We start from the raw sequence: 20,432 nt of genomic DNA, 5'->3' as shown, positions 1-20,432 counted from the left end.
CTCCAAGATCACTCTACCCACTTTCTCCCATAATGAATTCAAGCCCCCTAAGTCTGAAAATCACTGGCTTAGGGCCCAGGTCAAGTAGTTGCAACAGGCTGGGATAGGGACTGTGAGTATAGTTGCATTACTTCATGTAAAATCTCTCTTTTTTTTTTTTCTTTAATAGATGATAGTATCAACTTTAGATAAGTCTAATTTTTTTTTCTTAAAAACTAAAACTGCCTGTCCAAGCATACCTCAGAGATACTGTGGGTTTGGTTCCAGACCACCCCAGGGCAATGAGTAGCTCAGTAAAGCGGGCCGCATGGATTATTGTGCTTCCCAGTGCATGTAACAGCTATTATACTGTAGTCTGTTAAGTCTGCAGTTGCATTCTGGCTAAAAATAATATTTGTCCCTTAATTTAAAAAATACTTTATTGCTAAAACTTGCTAACCATCATCTGAGTCTTCAGCAAGTCATCATCTTTTTGTTAGTGGAGGGTTTGAAATGTTGTGAGAAGTACCAAAAATGGGGACACAAAGTGAGCAAATGCCATTGCAAAAATGGCACTGATAGACTTGCTATATTCAGCTTGCCACAAATCTTCCATTTGTAAACATAATATCTGTAAAATACAGCAAAGGAAAGTGCAATAAAACGAGGTCTGCCTGTGTCAGTCTTTGGGCCTAGAGGTGAGCAGACTCATAGGATTCATTTTCGCTCCTATATAAGGCTGTGTGTAGGATTGGTCCTTGCTCTCAGTTTTGTTTCTGACTGGATATAGACTGAGAAAGAATTGGAAGATGTACATTAATCAGGTTCATGGAGAAGAACCGTCCATCCAAGCAAGAGCATACTTTGAGTTTATTGAGAGTAGAACGTGGTGAGAGTGTGGGTCTGTAGTCTAAGGACTGATTAACGCTCTGGGTTTAGAGACAAAGCGCTAATGTGATCGCCGAGGCTGAGTCATTTTCATTTGTCTGGTAGTAAATTGAGGCAGAGTACCACATGAGAATTGCTTTCACAATTTTGATATGTTTTCCATTCATTTGGTACTATAGGAAAAATCATACTACTTTTTTGAGCCTTCATGTAAGTCTCTAAATACCACTGTCCCATTGAATGAGATGAGGGTCTGTCTGTATTGCTATGAACTGATTACTAAAACGGTAACTGGAGACAGAAGGAGGCCAAGAAAAACCAAGTGTTCACCTTCAGAGATTAGTAAAATTCTTGTTTTGCTGCGGCAATCACATTGACCTTGGAGCCATCACCTCCGTATCATAATGTTCCTGTCTAGCATTGCAGCATTGGTGAGATCTCTGTGTACTCAGAACAACTTCGGAATTCAGTACAAGACTGAAGATACGTAGGGAGTAAGAACTGCTGTGGGTGTTCACACTCCTCCCTTCCAGGCATCTCTGATTCCTCCACCACCCTCCCCTCAGGCCTGTCGATTCAGGGGTTTATAGTGGATTGTCGCTGACCTGGTCCACAAGTCAAGGAGGTTGTTGAACTGCAGGGGCCACTCCCCTCATTTTGTTTGCTTTGGTGGTATTGTTGTTCCGAGACAATATGCCTCCGAGACAGAGCAAGTCTTTCCCACTGAGGAGGTAGGGCTGGGTCACTGGCCTCACCTGGCAGCCCATTAGACGTGAGGGCTCTGAGGCTGTACCCAGCCACACTGCACCAGAATCTTCATGTTAACAAGGTCTCCCAGATGACTCCCACTCAACACAATCATGGGAAGCCCTGTTCTGAGAAACGTCTTTCTGATCACCTGTGAAGAAACAAGCCAGTGCGTCTGTCTAGTCACTGTTTGCAATTTGAAAGTTTAGTTTGTTTAGTAAATGTTTTGTTGTATCCTTCCATGTTCCAGGTGGTATCAGACACAGAACAGGCTGAGGAGCCATATGTATCGTTCTGAGAGTGAGGATTAAGATGATAAAAGTGCTTTACAAGCCCAAAGATCCTGGCTAATTGATAGAGGTGTTGAGGAATTAACACTTTGAGCATTTACTCATGAAAGGTCTCCTATAGAATTAGAAGTTAATATTGACGGTTTGGCCTAATTGCCTGTTTTGTTGCCATCTGTTTTCTTGTATTGTTTCAAAAAAAACCATCCATTTATTTGACTGTTAATCTTTCTTTTGTCTTACTGCTAACCTGCAACTGGATTTGTACAGTTGGTACAACTTAGAATTGCCTTAATGATCTCAGAGTATCTTTCAAATCTTTACCCAAGAAAGTGATATTTTATCTAAAGCTAGAATAGTTGTTCAGATATCTCAGCAGAAATGTTTACTACCTTATTTTTCCATCGTCCAAGAAAATAAAGTATCTATGGCATTTCTTCATTCTATTGGTTACTGGGTAATTTCTGGGTGTTTGTGATTATGCCAGTCATAAAAGATAGGCAATTTTTTTCTGTTCTAGAAATACAAATAAATGTTGGCATTTTTTGGTCCTTAAATAAAAAATATAGGAGAAAGATAGTCATTTTCATGATGCAGGTGTTTAAAAAAAACATTTGGTGTGACTTTTTTTCATATGGGAGAGTGGGTTTCAATGAAATTTCTGCAATTAACCTTATTTCAGAAAGTTTTCTTTATTTGGTTTTTTCCTCTGAGGCTGATAAAGATGGAGAGGTAGGCGTGAAAATACTGCTTTCAATACCCAGATTAGGGCATTCTTTGAATACAGCTATGTATTTTAAGATGGATTATAGAAAGTATTTCTTCAGGTGGTTAGCAGAATCCGTCATCCAGGTTTGCGGGTTTATGATCCAAGCTGCTTGGTAGATTGCTTAGACTATATTAACAGTCAAATTTATTGTTCTTTGAGACAAATATTAGGTTTAATCTCTGTTTGAAGAGTAGAAAACAAAACATTATACCCCTCACTGTGGTGTAACTTTGTCTAATCTTGGAATTATCTTGTTCTCAAAGAGACGAGATAAAAATGTGTAAATGGTTGCACCCAAGTTGATCACCACTTATCTTATCAAGGCAGAAACATTGTCTTTCAGTAAAGGACTGCTAAATTTATTCCTTCATTTATTCAAATGTATGTATTCAGAGAATTTGCTGTGTACCTGGACTGTTCTAATGTTGTGGTTTAGTCATGAGTTACATATACATAGTCCCTGTTCTCCTGAAAATTATTCTCAAGGGAAGAAATCAGGTGTTATTCATTTGGAAAGATGTATAATTGGTAAATGTTAGGGGATGTAAAGAAAAAGTATGAGAGGATATGATTCTAAGCTTCTGTAAGGAAGTAATATTTGAGCTGAAATCTGAAACATGAATAAGAAGTACATGTCATTTATTCTTGAGTTGCTTGTCTAAAAAGAACATGAAAGGGATGGTATTAAATTTTTTTTTTTTGGCAAATGGGTGGCAATCGTGTCTTACCGTGAATGGCTTTGCTTTTGTCTAGGAGAAGCTGCGTTGGGTCAGAACTGGTAGACTGGCTTCTAGAACACTGTCCTTTCGTCCAGTGCAGATCTATGGCCATAGGGGTCTGGCAGCTCCTACTGGACATGGGAATTCTGTCATCAGGTTAGTATTACGTGTTCTGAAGGCACAGAATCCTGAAGCTGTTAAGCTGCTTGACCAAAATGTGTTTAATTTTCTAGATGCTGTTATAATCTAGATGGAGATTGTTTTCGCTGGTTAATATCTGTGTTCTCTTATAAATGAGTGACAGGTCATCTTTTGTTGTTTCTCACACCTTTTGGTATTTGCTGATTTATTAACTACAACCTGTAAGAGTCTTTCCCTTACCACATGTCTTCTCTACTCAAAATGATGCTCACAATTTTTAAAACAGATCAGTGGGCATCTTTAGTTGCTCTAAATGTGTGATTTGTCTTGCTGCACTTACAATAATCATCAGAAACTGTATGAATAGAAGGTGTATGCCATTTTAATTGTATAAGGAATCATGAACAGCTAGAAATATGATCTATGAAAATAAACTATTTAAATAGAACAGAAAATTGATGTTAACTGGACACTAAAATTGGAGAAGGAAATGGCAGCCCACTCCAGTATTCTTGCCTGCAGAATCTCATGGACAGAGGAGCCTGGCAGTCTACAGTCCATGGGGTCGCAAAGAGTCAGACGCGACTGAAGCGACTTAGCACAGACACTAGAATAGATGGTAAATATCTTTTTTCTTTGTTGAGTCCCAGGGAATTGAAGAATTATAAGTCAGGCAGCTTGGATTCTTTGTTTAGCTCTACCACCCGGGTGCTGGGTCACTGGGAAGTTTTCTTCTCTAGGTTATAAATATTGAGGGTCAGAGAACAAAATAAGGTTCAGAAAGGCATACCCAAGTACCACTGTGGGAAAGTGGTTCAGATGGGGATGTGGGTGTCATCTTAGTTGGTCACACTTAGCACCTGATGCTCTTATTTAGAAAAGCAGTTAACTGCCTTTAAGGATTATAATTATCAGCTTGCTTGTGAGGTTCAGGTTTCTGGTTTGCAAAACATTTTACGTTAACATTTTTAGGCAACATCTCCACTTCTTGATTTCTTTTAAAGTAGGGTTTCCCAGCCTTGATAGTATTGGTATTTTCTGCCAGACAATTCTTTGTTGTGGGGGGCTGTCTTGTACATGATAGGATGTTTAGTAGCATCCCTAGCACCCCCTAGTTGTGGCAACTCAGAATGTCACCAGACGTTGTTAAATGTCCTCAGGGTGGGGAACAGTTGCCCCTGACTGAGAACCACTGATCTAAAACTTGGCATAGTTTTGTATTTGTGTACCATTAAAGTAATTAAATGTACTGCTTTGGGACACACACACAAAAAAAAGAAGTTTCTTCTGCTCCCTTGGAATTGCTATTGATTTCACCTGTCCCTTGAAGCAGAAGAGTTGTAAAATCCACGTGAATGTGCTGGCCAAAGTTTCAAATAATAAAAATAGATTGGTCAGTAAGCCTTTTTTCATTCAATGTGATTGTGAGTATGAATGGACTTAATTATGGTCCTATCCCTAGCTTCTCCCTAGTAATTAGTAGGTCTTTCAATTTATTACTTGGTTTATGACTCTCTAAATAATATACTTTATAAAACTGATCCACACCTTTTTTGTTTCCAACAGTGGACCAGCATTTATACTTTCAGGACACCTATGTTTTCTACCAGTTTTCGTCTGATGAGTGCAGCTACTTGTACTGCGAGTTTGAAAGAGAGGAGGAGTGGCAGAACGGTGTCAGGCTCTTACTGCAGCTTGTGCCTCTCATTCCCAGTCGAGCTGGCATCTGTGAACTGTAAGTAGATGCTGTTTTGTTCCGTGGTAAAATGATTCTCACTTCGAGAACCATCCTTGTGTCTAGGGACTGTGCTCTGCTTTTGAAGACCATCTCCTTTAAAAAGTAATTGTTTTATTCCCATTTCTCAGATGTAGGTTCAGAAATGTAAAATGCTGAAAATTCAGTCCAGCTAATAAATGACTGAACTGGTGTTCAAACCCCAGAAGTCCACGCCCCGCCAGCTGCACCATACTGCTTCTAATTTAATCACTGCTATATAAGTAGATGATCCAAATTGGGAATAAACTTGATTTAGCTGAACTTGGAATAAAATAATAACCGGCATCTAATTCTCTAGCTAAGTCATGACTTTCCTAAGAAAAAGCTCATCAGACGTTTCTGCAAATAATCTAGAAGCAACATTTGGCAAATTAAAACCCATGAATCATTATCACATGAAGATGCTGAGTCACTGTATGATTAAAATGAATTAAAATGAATTCGTTAGAGGAGGTTTGGGAACAGGACTTGAGTCATGATATGATGAATCTGACATGCTTTTGTTTGTGCACAGCATTCATGACAAGCTTATTTCAGTATAATCAATCACAGATTAAAATTTTTAGTTAGTAACTTTTGTATATTCTGTTTCTAGAATACATTGAGATTAGAGGGCAAGTGGTATTATCCTTGCTTCATGGGTAAGAAAAATAGGTTCAGGGAGAAATACCTACACCCATAGCAAAGATGAATTACTCTTGTTTAAAAAAGTACAATATTGAACAGTTAATACAGGCTTTTAGAAAAGATAGAAATGTCAGAATAAGACACTAATAGGTTGATTGTAAAGAATGCACTTTGTGTCAGGAACTGTGCTACATGCTTTATATTTGTTATTTCATCTTCAGATGAATTGTGTAAAACCGTTTCTGTTATTTTAAAGTGAGGAAACTGAGGCGTACAGATCAGGTAACCTATCTAAGGTCACACACGTGGTGTGTGGCACGTCCCATGTCTGTCTGGCTCTCACACCTGTGCTTTTAACACTGGCTAGAGTTGGACACAACTGAGCGACTTCCCTTTCGCTTTTCACTTTCATGCATTGGAGAAGGAAATGGCAACCCACCCCAGTGTTCCTGCCTGGAGAATCCCAGGGACGGGGGAGCCTGGTGGGCTTCTGTCTATGGGGTCACACAGAGTCGGACATGACTGAAACGACTTAGCAGCTGCAGCAGCAGAGTATGTACCTAGGAGTTATGGGGGTCATTCTAGCTTCCCTTTTGAGATGTGATAATCAGAGGCTATAAAAATGTTAGACTGACTCTGAAATGGTTATTAATTCAGTGCCACTGGCACCACCACTGTTCATAGAGGACCTTGCCATGGTAAAGCAAATTCAAATAGAATGCATCATTCGACTTAAGTACGGAAAATGTTCCTTAATGTAATGTGCTTTTAATATAGGCCAGAAGTTTCCCAGGAAAAGTCAAGGAGCATTTCAATAAATTTTAAAAAGCTTTCTAAGAAAGAGTCGAATTAAGCTAGAGGTGGCTGTGACTTTCTGTGACTCCATGGACTAGCATTCTCTAGCAGCTCTTCTTAACTGTTTCCTGTTCTGAACTTGGAATTGTGTACAGTCCTGATGGGTGTACCCAGGGTAATGGGGGCATGAGGGGTTCTGCAGTCGACTTGCAAGCAGTCCTCATGGTTTAGCTCCACTTCTTCTCCCCCACTGAGGAAGCATATTGGAATGCCAGTGGACCTTGTTACAGGGAAACCGTAAGTCTGCTTCAGGTTCTAAAAATGATCCTATTTGAAAAAATTTGGTTCCTAATATTAACTGCATATTACTTGCAGTCTTTTGTCACTCCGATCACTGTACACAGCGTCATGCCTGTGGAGCTGACAGTCACTGTAGCATGCCTCGTCAGCACATTCTTTTTCTCTTGATGTGATCGCGTACATTTGGGAGTGGTAATTCCTCTGGGAAAATTGGCAGTGGGGCGCTATCAACCTGTTTAATCCCATGTTATAAGTACAAACTATGAAAAGATAAAATTACTGAACCTACTGCAAGTCTCTTCTGGAGAGAATATATCTTTTTTTTTTTTCCCTCTGTACTAGAGTTATAAGCAAACTTCTAAGCTCTGGTATGGAGAATCCCACGGATGAAGGAGCCCGGTAGGCTACAGTCCATAGGGTTGCAAAGAATCAGACATGACTGAGCGACTTGACTTCACTTTATGGTCAGAGAGAAGGAAGGTGTCCAGGGGGCATCATCCTCTTCAGCTGGGTTGTCACCGCCCTTCCTAAGGTTCAGTGCATATGATCCCATCATAATTTCTGCTCCAGTCTGGTGATATCCGTTCACTGTAGCCTGAATCCCACAGCTGTTTATTCCCTCGTGCCCTTGTGAAGTTCTGCTCTTTTCTTGTCTGGTCAGCTTCTTCCCACCCCTCAAGGGGGAGCCCAAGTCCTGCCTTGAGCACAGAGCTTCCGTAATGTCTGCAGTCTGTGGCAGCCTTGTGTAGTGTAGTGTGTGTGTTAGTCACTCAGTCGTGTCCGACTCTTTGCTACTCCATGGACTGTAGCCCACCAGCCCCTCTGTTCATGGAATTCTCCAGGCAGGAATACTGGAGTAGGTTGCCATGCCCTTCTCCAGGGGGTCTTCTCGACCCAGGGATCGAAGCTGAGTCTCCCACATTGTAGGCAGATTTGTTACCATCTGAGCCAACAGGGAAGCCCTCACTTTTAGTAATTTACTGCTCTTGCTGTTTGTATCAAAAAAATGTTTTTCCCATTCTTCTATGTCATTCTTAGTCCTATGGTATCCATTTATCCATTCATCTTTACCCATTCTAGTGAAATGCCCTCCAAAGTCCTCTTGACTCATTAGCTTACATTGTCTGTTCACAAGCTGAAAACCCAGTCCTGTGGTTCTTTTAATAACCTTTTTGCTATCTGAAGGCTTCGAAGTTCTGCCTGTGCGGTTCCACATGGGTTCCTGTATTTGCTGTCTTCTCTCTAATCCCTTTAACACTATGTGAGGAAACTACCTCCTGTCTCTATGTAAATACAATTCTGTTCTTCAAGGATGCATTTTTAAAAAGAAAAAAGAAACAGATTTTTTTTTCATTTAAAATAAAACGTATAAATAAGGAAGGAAAATGGAACTATTGCAGGTTTTTAGGCTAATGTGAAGAAACAAAATTCCTCTTCTATACAAAATAATTTTACATCTAAGCTGAGTAGATCATTTGAAAGAAGTGAGTGCATTGGTTGTCAAGGGTAATCTCCGGGGGAAGAAGGAACAATTGTGGTAACTTATTTAAACTGAAAGCCAAATCAAGTCATCCAGAATGTACTTTTCTCTAACTCTTTTTTATTGGAGTGGGAGGAGGAAAAGTAGGGGGTAGGGGGTTAGGAATACTGAAGTCGCAGTGTAGGGAAAGGCAGCCTAAATAATTCCTTCAGGATGAGTAAGACACATTTCTCTCTTAACACTGACTCGTTGGAAAATTTAGGCTGTGTGGGAACTTGGCTGTTTTAATTCAACCACCTATGTTACAGCCCTCCCAGCTTGCCCAGGGGTGGGAGTGGTGGTGCTCTAAATAACTGAGTCTGTGAACCTTGATACATAAAACTGTATTCTGCCAATTACAGGGCAGTTAACGTTTATGCTGCTGTTAAAAGAGTCATAGAGGATTGCTAAAATTTAACTCATGCTGCACTCAGGCAGGTAAAGAAAAGTGTAAATGTAACTTTGTTTCTCCCTAAGCGGTCCGGAGAAGGCAATGGCACCCCACTCCAGTACTCTTGCCTAGAAAATCTCATGGATGGAGGAGCCTGGAGGGCTGCAGTCCATGGGGTCGCTAAGAGTTGGACAGGACTGAGCGACTTCACTTTCACTTTTCACTGAGCGACTTCACTTTCAGTTTTCACTTTCATGCACTGGAGAAGGAAATGGCAACCCACTCCAGTGTTCTTGCGTGGAGAATCCCAGGGACCAGGGAGCCTGGTGGGCTGCCATCTATGGGGTCGCACAGAGTCGGACACGACTGAAGTGACTTAGCAGAGCAGGAGCAAGCGGTCCGCTGTTTGCTGTCCACATGAGTCCCATCCTGCTGAATCACCAGAAAGAAGGAAGAGAAGAGCCCCATATTTGTAGCCTAATCGAGTAAAATTATTCTAGTAAGGGAATTTTGAAAATTTCTTTGGTTAGCTCCTGACCATAGTTTGGTAAAATGGTTCAGCCTCTCTGTGCCCTCTCCTTACGCCTCAGCAAGATAGCCCTTGGGGATATGGTGGGTGGTGCGGGCCCCTGACCCTGGGCTCTCCTGTCAGGGTGGCCCTTTCCCATGCCCACTGATCTTTCTTAGTGACCTTGGAGTGTAACAGGGGTGAGCTGTTACTGTGGAGCCAGGGCCTGGCATCATGGGGTCCATCTCTCTCAGCTTGATCAAGTGCCCCAGGGTCCAGGCCAATGTGCCCTCCTGGATGTGCGCTGGCATTCTGATGCTCCTGAGGCCCACAGACCTCATTCACTCACCTGCTGTCTGCTGTCTCTCCCTGATCTTCCCTCTATCCTGTTTAAAAAATCATGCCTGTTCATTGTTGTTCCTGTTAATGAGCAGAGCACTTCATTGGGTGGCACCTTTGATTCCTCACTAACCAACTGTAGGGAAAACTCAGCCCAGTGGGTTCGAAGGAGTTTGTTGACATTCATGACTCCATACTCTAAATTGAGAAGCAGACGGGTGGGTGTTTGAGGTAGATGGTATATTAAGGAGAGCAGGAAGTCAAGAAGATGGGTGGCATGTTGAGACAATACAAGGCAGCTTGATATGTCTGGAGCAGTAGGTCAAAACCAGTGGAACTCAGAACCTTAAGAGGGGTGGGGAGCAGGCTCAGACTGGTTATAGGGGTCTGAAAATCTACAGGGAAGCCAAGCATTATCTTTGTATTGAATAAAGAGAATGACTTAACTGTATATAGATGCTGTTGAAATAAGTACAATTTACTTGAATTCACGGTAACATTTTGGTCATATATTTGCTCAACAGGTACAGAGTTTATGTGTCTTTGATCTATTTCTATGTTAAAGGGGACCCCCCCACTCTAGGAAAATGGGCTTCCCAGGTGGTTCATTGGTAAAGAATCCTCCTGCCAATGCAGGAGCCACAGGAGATATCGTTTTGATCCCTGGGTCAGGAAGATCCCCAGAAGAAGGGAATGGCAACCCACTCCAGTATTCTTGCCTGGAGAATCCCACAGACAGAGGAGTCTGGTGAGCTGTAGTCCATGGGGTTGCGAAGAGTCAGACACGATTGAGCGACTGAGCACAGCACACAACTGCTTAAAGATGGAAACAAATGGCGTGGGCTGACCTAACCTATGGTGGCAATAATAATAAAAAAAATAGCAGGGATCGTTAACACTTCTATGTACTTATCACATTCTGAGCATTTTACACGGGATTCATTTAATGCTGACAACAGTAGTTTGGAGCTGTTCTGATTTTACAGATGAGGAACTATTAATATTGTGTAACTTGCTCAAAGGGTAGGTGTCTGTACTTGGTGGCAGCAACGGGAACTGAAGGCAGAAAGTGAACCACGGTTTGCAACCGTGATACCTTAAAAATTAAACAGATATAACCTGAGATCTACTGAATCGAGATTGGGATGGAGAGATAAGACAGAGAGCAGTATTTTTTCTTTTTAACAAGAGGCTGAGGCATACCAAGGTTGAAATCTACTGTTCTATGATGTTAATCCTGCAGAAAGAGCTCCGCCAAGTAATAGGGAATGTGAAGGTTAATTAAATCACAGCCTCAGAATACTACGTAAAGAAGCCAGATTAAATTTATCAGAACATAAAGATTTTATTGAATGTGACACCTGTCACACTCGGCTGACACTTCTGAAATTCTGTAAATTTAGCTTCATAAACATTTATATCTGGAAAGGGATTTTCTGGATAACTGAATTTGCTTCTCTTAGTTTTCAGGTAAGGAAAAGGGACAGGAAATAGAGAGTCTAGGAAAAGACACCCCCTTGTCACAAATACTCTCCACTGAGTGACTTACTTAACAACATTTACTTACCATCAGGTTTATGTTAATAACTGTGCCAAAGCCTTATAAGATAATAAGTAATGGTAGGCCTTTTGTGAGACCAGTGTTATTATGACAAAGTTAAGAAAGGGAAACAGTGTAAACATAAAAGCTGTAACAAATATTACTGAATGCGGTCTGGCAATATATAAAATTGATAATGCATCATAAATGATATTTATCCCAGGAATATAAGGGTGATTCGGCATCTAAAAATCAATGTAATCCACCATATCCAGTCCAAAAAATAAAACTGAAAGTATGTGACAAACTCTGCAGATGCATGAAAGCATTTTAAAAAATTCAACATTCATGATAAAAATTTTCAGAAAACTAATGTAAGAGAATTTCTTCAATCTGTTATAACCTTACATAAAGCATATAGCTTCTGTCATGCTTAATAGCAAAAGACCGAATGCTTTTCCACTAAGATTGGGAACAAGGCTAATATGTTGCCTCTTATCACTGTTTCCAACATGAGCCAGTGCAATAAGGCCAGACAAAGAAAAGGTATACAGATTAGAAGGAAAAAAGTAAAGCCATCTTTCTTTGCAGATGACCTAATTATAAACATAAATTATATACATAGAAGATTCTAAGGAATCCACAAGAAACCCACTAGACCTAATAAATGGTTTAGCAAGATCACAGGCTATAAGATCAATGTACAGAATCACATTTCTCTGTACTGGCACAAAAAAAGAACCTGTGAAATGATTAGGTGTATGTCACACAGTTCATATGCCTGATTGTAAAAGATCAGTAATTAAATAAGTAGAGGATCTATTCATGTTCATGGATTGGAAGATTCAATATTGTTTAGATATTAATTCTCCCCATATTGACCAATCACTTCTACAGCCGACATCTCCTGACCTGTTGCCCTCACTGTACCTACATAATATAAAACCCATGTTTGGAAACGTTGACCTCTAAACAGGGAGTGTCTGGAGCTCAGTCTTCTTTTTTCTACTGTCTCTCCGGATGCACTGTCACTTAGTCATATTTTTAATATCAGCTCCACAGTGATGACGTCCATGATTCAGATCCCTGTCTTCTCTGAGAACTTTATTATACGATAATAACACCACCACCGACTGCTGCATCATCTCTGTCCCCTTTATTCTCCTTATCCTGCCTAACTTGTCCTTTTTTATTTGACATGTTTAAGCATCATGAGAAATTCATTGGCATCCTTAATTTCTGAGTTGGTGCTGGATTAACACCTTCTAACTGGAAAGATCACCTTCAAGTCTACCATTCCTGCATCCCAAAACTTCACTTTGTATTCTTGACTTTTCCTGATTAGATTCTCATTTTATGATCCTTGGAGAGGATGAAATACTGGATGAGCAAACAAACCTTTTTTGAGTATCTCTCTCAAACTTTTTCATGATGAAACTTGACATAAGTTTTGTATTAGGGTCATAGGTGAAGAAAAATTTCCGTTTATCACTAAATTGTATAAAAAGTGCTATGAAATCAGCTGGTCTCAGTATTTGTTAATACTCATCACTCCCTCTCCTAAGGAAATGCTAAATCCTCCAAAATTTCCATTGTTTACAGATAAGGCTTACGCCAGGTGTGTAAACAGACTACTTAGCTCTATCTGAGTACATCAGTTTAGGAATAGTACAGAAATTTTAACAAAAATTAAACTTTTAGGCTTACTTGGACCAGCATTTGAAATGTAGCTGTTTAATTCAATAGTAAACATTAGTTCTCAAATCCTCAGTGTGAAAAAGAGATATCAGTAATGTTTTATTCAGTTTTAGATGAATGTGTAACTATATACCCTGGACCCTTAATGAAACTTGTCACATTCACAACTTTCTCCTGTTTGGTAAATTTCCTCTATAAGCATAACTTGTAGCCTGATACGATGAAAAGTCACCTTCTCTTGAGAAGTTTGAACAGGTATTTTTATTCATAATATCAGTGATCTCAAAACAATAAAATCAAGTTCTCATATACCTCCCATGCACTTTTTTTTGGTCAAAGAAATTTGCTTTGTTAAGCAAAATAGACCTATCTGGTTATAGGCGTTATGGGAAGATCTAGGTGGGGTAGTACTTGAGTGTCAGATATCCTCTTGGGGTCTGTAGGTGTTGATGTGGTAGAGATTGACTCTGTGCCCCTTGAAGAACATTCTATTGTGGTGTCGAGGACTTGGTGGCAGTGGTTTCTCAGGAAAAAACTAAATCTGGCCCAGGAAACATTTCTGGGGGGGAAAAAAAAAGGTCCCTAATGCTTTTCCTTGCCTGACATTCAACAAGGATGGAATGGAATCTGACTTGTCCAGGAGAAGGTGGATTCTGGCGTTGTCACCTGACCTGCCGTTTCTTCCCGACGTGGTGGAGACAAGTCCCTTCTCCTGCTCCAGACTCACTCTGCTGCCTGGGCTGCGGGTCTCAGTCCCTCACCCTCCGTTGGTGTTCTCCTTACTTTTGCTTCCGTCCTGTTTGCTTTACAGCCAAACACTTCAGCATCACACCCAAACACTTCAGCATCACACCCAAACACTTCAGCATAACACCCAGACTCATCAGCAGTAGTTAGATGTGCCCTGCCTTGGCCTTGGCTTTGCCTCTTGCCATTTCCCACTTCCCTGCGCTGGTTATTCTGCCAAGTTTCAGGGCCACTCCTTTTCCATCAGAACCTCACCTTGGATATCACTTCTCCCAAGACACCTCTGAATCACAGATCAGGCTAAGTGCCTCTTGCTTGTGTTGGCAGAGTATTTCAAAGATGGATTTTTCTAAGCCCAGTAAATAGTTTGTAGGTTTTTTTTTTTTTTCATATATATATGTGCCGTGCATCTTCTGTTTGTTGTGGGATCATGCTTGAAAGATTCCTGTATAGTTTGTCTTGGTTCTGGTTTGTTCCATGCCCTGGAATTTCACCAGCCTTTCACTGGGGTTGTCTGAGATTCATGCTAAAAACTGGCTTTTTCTCAGTTCCTTCCAAACAGGGTAGGGCAGCAGCAGCCTGGCTCGGGGTGGGAGGTAGGGACAGACCTGTCCCAATTCCTCAGGGACACCCTCTTCCTGACAGAATTCTGATTTGTAGACGGATGTGTTCCCCACCTTCATTAAGTCCCAGTCTGGATTATCTTTTCCTCATCTATTTGCCTTGAAGTGATGGGACTGGATGCCATGATCATTTTTTGAATTTTGAGTTTTAAGGCAGCTTTTTCACTTACCTCTTTCACTTTTATCAAGAGGCTTTTTAGTTCATCTTTGCTTTCTACCATAAGGATGTGTCATCTGCATATCTGAGGTTATTGATATTTCTCCCAGCAATCTTGATTCCAGCTTTTGCTTCATCCAGCTCGGCATTTCACATGATGTACTCTGCATATCAGTTAAATAAACAGGGTGACAATATACAGCCTTGACGTACTCCTTTCCCAATTTGGAACCAATCTGTTGTTGCATGTTCGTTTCTAATTGTTGCTTCTTGACCTGCATACAGGTTTCTCAGGAGGCAAGTAAGGTGGTCTGGTATTCCCATCTCTTTAAGAATTTTCCACTCTTTGTTGTGATCCACACAGTCAAAGGCTTTAGCATAGTCAATGAAACAGAGTAGATGTTTTTCTGGAATTCTCTTGGTTTTTCTATGATCCAACAGATGTTGGCCATTTGATCTCTGGTTCCTCTGCCTTTTCTAAATCCAGCTTGAACATCTGGAAGTTCTTGGTTCACATACTGTTGAAGCCTAGCTTGAAAGATTTTGAGCATTGCCTTGCTAGCTTGTGAAATGAATGCAATAATGTGGTAGTTTGAACATTCTTTGGCATTGTGTTTCTTTGGGATTGGAATGAAAAATGACCTTTTCTAGTTCTGTGGCCACTGCTGAGTTTTCCATTTTTTTTGGCATATTGAGTGCAGCACTTTCACAGCATCATCTTTTAGGATTTGAAATATCTCAGATGGAATTCCATCACCTCTACTAGCTTTGTTTGTAGTGATGGTTCCTAAGGCCCACTTCACTTAGCACTCCAAAATGTCTGGCTCTAGGTGAGTGATCACATCATCATGGTTATCTGGGTCATTAAGATCTTTTTTGTATTGTTCTTCTATGTATTCTTTCCACCTCTTCTTAATATCTTCTTCTCCTGTTAGGTCCATTACCTAACAGAAACCTAAAGGTTTCTGTCCTTCATTGTGCCCATCTTTGCATGAAATATTCCCTTGGTATCTCTGATTTTCTTGAACAGATCTCTAGTCTTTCCCATTGTCTTGTTTTCCTCTATTTCTTTGCATTGTCCACTTGGGAAGGCTTTCTTATCTTCCCTTGATATTCTTTGGAAGTCTGCTGTAACCAGGAACAAAACAGGCAGAAGCATCTATTCCCATGTCTAGGAGGGAAGTACAGTTTCATAAGTAAACAGATTGATGTCAGTTAACAGTGGAAAACTTTACACAGATAAAGTAGGAAATGAGCGATAGAGTGATGGGTCAGGAAAGGCCTCTCCAAGAGGTTGATGTGAGGGAAGAGGCAATGTGCAGTGGGGTGGAAGTGTTCTAGGGTTGGGGACAGTCAGAGCAAGGCCCAGGACAGGAGCATTGAAGGCAGGGCCAGAGAGACCGAAACAGAGTAAAGAGAGCGAAAGATGGCAGCACTGCAGAGACTTTGGCTTTATTCCGAGGATGATGGGGAGTCATTTGAGGGTTTTGAGCAGAGGAGGAACATGATCTAACTTACATGTTAACAAGACCACTCTGGCTCTAGGTAAGCGACCGTGTGGCTGGGGCAGCAGTGATTGGAGTAGGGGTGGTGAGGAGTGTTCCAAAGCAAGAGATGCCTCGAAGACAGAGCTGGTAGGATTTGGGGATGGATACAGTGAAGAGACCGTAAGGAGGGGGGACCAAAGGTGACTTCTAACTAGAAGGGTGGAGTTGCCTGTAATTAAGTTGGAGAATTCTATGGAGAGGTAGGGGTTTGTTTGTTTTTAGTGCAGATTGAGTGGAATGATAACGTGTCCTGTTTGATGGTTGTAGGGACAAGGGTAGAGGGGCACTGGCTTTTGCCATTCCTGTGTCCTTCCAACAGCATCCTTAGATATTGCAGACCTCTCGAACTTACAGAGACATCTGCCCAGAGCACTGTAGCTGTAGTCACTAAGTCATGTTCGAGTCTTTGCAGTGCCATGGACTGCAGCATACCAGGCTTCCCTGTTTTTCGCTATCTCCTGACGTTTGCTCAAACTCATGTCCATTGAGTCAGTGTTGCCATCTAACCATCTCATCCTCTGCTGCTCCCTTCTTCTTTTGCCTGCAGTCTTTCCCAGCAGCAGCATCTTTTTCAGTGAGTCAGCTTTTCACATCAGGTAGCCAAAGTGTGGGCTTCCGTCTTTGGGGTCACATAGAGTCGGACACAACTGAAGTGACTTAGCAGCAGCAGCAGCCAAAGTGTGGGAGCTTCAGCTTTAGCATCAGTCCTTCAGCGAATATTCAGGGTTGATTTCCATTGTATATATGTACTGCAGCTGCTTAATCTGTTCATCTGTCACTGGCCATCTAGGTTGCTTCCATGTCCTCTTGCTACCTCTTGTTAATCTCTTCAGCTTCTGTTAGGTCCTTACCGTGTCTGTCCTTTATCGTGCTCATCCTTACATGTAGTGATCCCTTGATATCTCCAATTATCTTGAAGAGATCTCTAGTCTTTCCCATTGTGTTGTATTGCCCAGAGCACTAGGATTCGGCACTTCCCTTGGAGGATCATGGGGTCAGGCTTGCACTGTTGCCAGGCAGAGACCTTGAGAAGTGGCCTTAGGAAATCATAAAAGGGACTCCAGCTGGGCCAGAGCTTCCTGCTGGCACAGACCCTCAGGGGTGGGTCTTCCTTCCTGGGGTCACTTCCTTTTCTCTTTCTTTCATCACCTCGCCACTGCCATTACTGCTGAGTCCAGCTAGGGTTTCTCTGTTGCCCTCTCTCTCGAGTTTCTCTCTTCCTCCCTTGTTTACTGAGCAGCACAGCCCCCTAAAGATACAAGTACAGCCTTCCCTCGGTATCTGTGGGGGACTGTTCCCAGGACCTCCATGGATACTAAAATCCATGGCTGCCTGAGTCTTGCGTGTAAAATGGCGTGCCACGTGTTGCGGGTGGTTCTTTCTTCATTCTCCCACGCCCCTTCTGCTTCATCATCTGTTTCCATCTGACCTGTGAGAACTTTACTGTCACTGGGGTTCAAAAATGGGTATTTACATCATGAAATAATCAGAATTTATCTTATTTTGCAAAAATATACTTATGAGGGCAAAGGAGTCTGGTATTTCTGGGCCTTTTGGCATTGAGCTGGGCAGGGGTGCTAGTGGTGAGGAGGGAATCTGAGTGGGGAAGCATCGTCCTTCTCGCTTCCATCCCCCGCTCCTATGCTGCCCACTGTTTGCCTGCCTCCCATGTCACTCCTCTGCGCCAGGTGCCATGCAGGTCCTTTTGGGAGCGGGGTGGACCTCCTCAGCCGACAGGGAGTCTTCTGAATTCTCAGGTAGGCAGTGGGAGAGTCCCTGAAGCTCTGGATCTGGAGAAGAGTAGGACCAGATTAGGGTTGTAGAAGGAGAACCCTGGCATCAACAGAAGATCAAATACTGGAGGAGAGGCAGAGACAAGCTGGTTAGAAGCTGGTTAAAGTACGTTGTGGAGGTGAGAGCCTCCCAGAGAGGCTTGTGGGGAGGAAAGCAGAGCAGAGGAGGATATGGTGACTGGAAAGATGAGGAAGACCACAGGGTGACATGAAGCTGAGAGGCACTGAAGTACCACTGAGGGCAGGAGACAGGAGAAGGTCACCGGAAGTTATGTCGAGTCTGTGGGCCTCGTAAGATCCCCATGTGAGTGAAAACAGTGTTCTGAGATTGCCACCTAGAGCCATGTTGAAGGCAGATGGAACCACAGGGTGAGCTCAGGGAAGATTCAGGGGCTAGAGAAAGATTTGAGAGTTCTGGGTATAGATTGTAGTGATTGAGGGGATAAAAACGGGCCATGGGCTGGAGGACGGCTCTCAGGAGAACATCACTCTATCTCTCTTAGATGTGCTTCCTTGAGAAACGTTTCTGCCAGGGGCATGTTTTGTGCTAGAAGCATGATAAAAGATGGTTTTGCTTGAAGAGAGATGAAATTATTTGTCACTGAATTTGCAACAGCTTGGCTGTTGCTCATTGCATAGCCTCCATCAGTCATATACACTAGAGCTTCCCTTGGAGTTTTGAGTTCCTTTCGGCAGTTTGTTGAAAATGCATTCACAGCAGAATCTGTGTTAATGGGGAATACGTCATGCACATGAACTCATCCTTCAGGTGTCTGCTGGGGGCTGAGCAAGAGATGGTACCACCAGCTGCTCTTCACCGCAGACACCGATGGGGCCTTGAAGTCCTTGGTGGTGCTCTTGTGTCTAATGTTCTCAGATCCTAATTTCCTCTCAGATCTATTCTGTCACCCCAGCATAATCTTATAAACCTGCTTTGGTGGCTTAGGATATAAATGCTTCCAGTCTTTTCTTGGTGTAACTTCATGTGTTTGGAAACCTTGTAAGTAGATCGTTTAATAATAAAGCTTATTGTTTGAAATGTTCTTTATCAAGGTAATGTTTCAGAGGCTTTGCTGCACCAAGAATTGTTATTGGACAACATGCCTGCACTGCTCCATACTTGTGACATGCCATTCTTGTAAAGGTGGTAGTATGTAATTCATTCCTCTGACCTGAAGGGTGGGACATTTTTCCTTTGAAAGGGTTTAGTAACTTTTACAGAAACTGGAAGCCAGTGCCAGAACTGATCCGACTGCTTTTCCTTTCTCAAAGAGCCTCCTCATAGCTCTCTTAGGAGCCAGGAGAAGCCCTTCTGCCCCGCAAGGCTTGCACTCAGGCTGGTCCATTGTGGTTTCTGAGACTGAAATCCATCAGTGGACTGCGTGCCATGGTGCTGCTCTGCAGAGCAATTACCACCCACAAGTCCACGGAAGGTGCCGAAAGGAATTGCTTGTAGAAATAGATCTGGGAGACAATTACATATATTCAGTTGGCGTTAGTCAGTGTTTTTCCCTTTGACCAGGCCAGGAGAAAGAAATGTAATTTTTATAAGGTTTGTTTGAAGTAGATTTTATGTGTTAGCAATGTACATTTGTGTGGTGAAATTTTTTCATGAATTACATTAGAAAGGTGATTTTCTAAACAAACTGATATCACACTATGTAAATGTTGTTTGTCTTTTTAGTTATTTAACACATGTATAATTTTCTTCTTAACTGGGTTGTGGTCTCATAAAAAAGAACAAAGTACTTCTGCTATTGTGATCCATATAATTCCTGTCACAGGACAAGGCTTATAATAGACTATTTCCTAATAAATTTGTTTGTCGGCTGGAACTCAGGTATAGTAGAAAATTCATGTTTCATATTTTCAGAATCTGGACTGAATTTAGACTGACCAGGAATTTCAGTACTTACCCACATTATATTCGCCCTCTGCTTATTCTCTGTGCATACCCATGTTAGTAAATTTGGTGTTTCAGGATTATTCTTCGATTCATTTGGAGAGCAGTAACAGTCCTCAGGATTTAATTGATGTGTGGGAAAGAGGTTCTTGCTGATTGATTTTGAAGGAATTGTTCCTATGGTATTACTGTCACCATGTTACTCACATAGGTTACTTTCACTAACATATGAAGCAATAAGGCTGTTCTTTACCCTGTATTCCCCATAACTCGGTGAATAAATTTGAGCAGCCAAAGCTAAAGTGTAATTATTCTTTGTTTTTTAAAGATCTCATCAGAAAATTGAAGACTCAGAAGAGAGCAGTGATGAAATTCTTGCCCGTCTAACGTCTGCGGTAAGGCCACGCGATTTCTCTGCCCAGGAGTGCGGAGATAATGAGGGGTCTTGGACGGGAGGCACCGTGGGTAGTGATGTAGGGAACCACTCGCCCTGTGGCTGCTCGTCATCGTGGGAGGCCCAAGTCAGGGCAAAAGGAGACAGTGGCATTAACTTGCTCTGCTCTCAGGCAGCCTCTCCTGCAAGATTACAGATTCTGTTGATGGAAAGTTCCGGGAACCTTAGAGTAGGACTTTAAAAA

At 41.9% G+C, this 20,432-nt stretch overlaps 1 protein-coding gene across 2 annotated transcripts in view; it reads left to right on the top strand.

The window, feature by feature from the left end:
• Positions 1–20,432, top strand: part of RAPGEF5 (Rap guanine nucleotide exchange factor 5) — a 244,339-nt gene that overhangs the window by 49,749 nt on the left and 174,158 nt on the right. For both annotated transcript variants that reach the window (XM_055420567.2, XM_055420566.2), the window contains exons 4-6: positions 3,424–3,545; positions 5,097–5,265; positions 20,123–20,189. In XM_055420567.2, coding sequence (XP_055276542.1) covers positions 3,424–3,545; positions 5,097–5,265; positions 20,123–20,189 — 358 coding nt within the window. The remainder of the gene's footprint in view (positions 1–3,423; positions 3,546–5,096; positions 5,266–20,122; positions 20,190–20,432) is intronic.

The sequence above is a fragment of the Moschus berezovskii genome, chromosome 3, assembly GCF_049115385.1.
Source record: "Moschus berezovskii isolate FMDL1 chromosome 3, NW_MosBer_1.0, whole genome shotgun sequence".
NCBI lineage: Eukaryota > Metazoa > Chordata > Mammalia > Artiodactyla > Moschidae > Moschus > Moschus berezovskii.
This window is presented reverse-complemented; position numbering and strand designations above follow the sequence as displayed.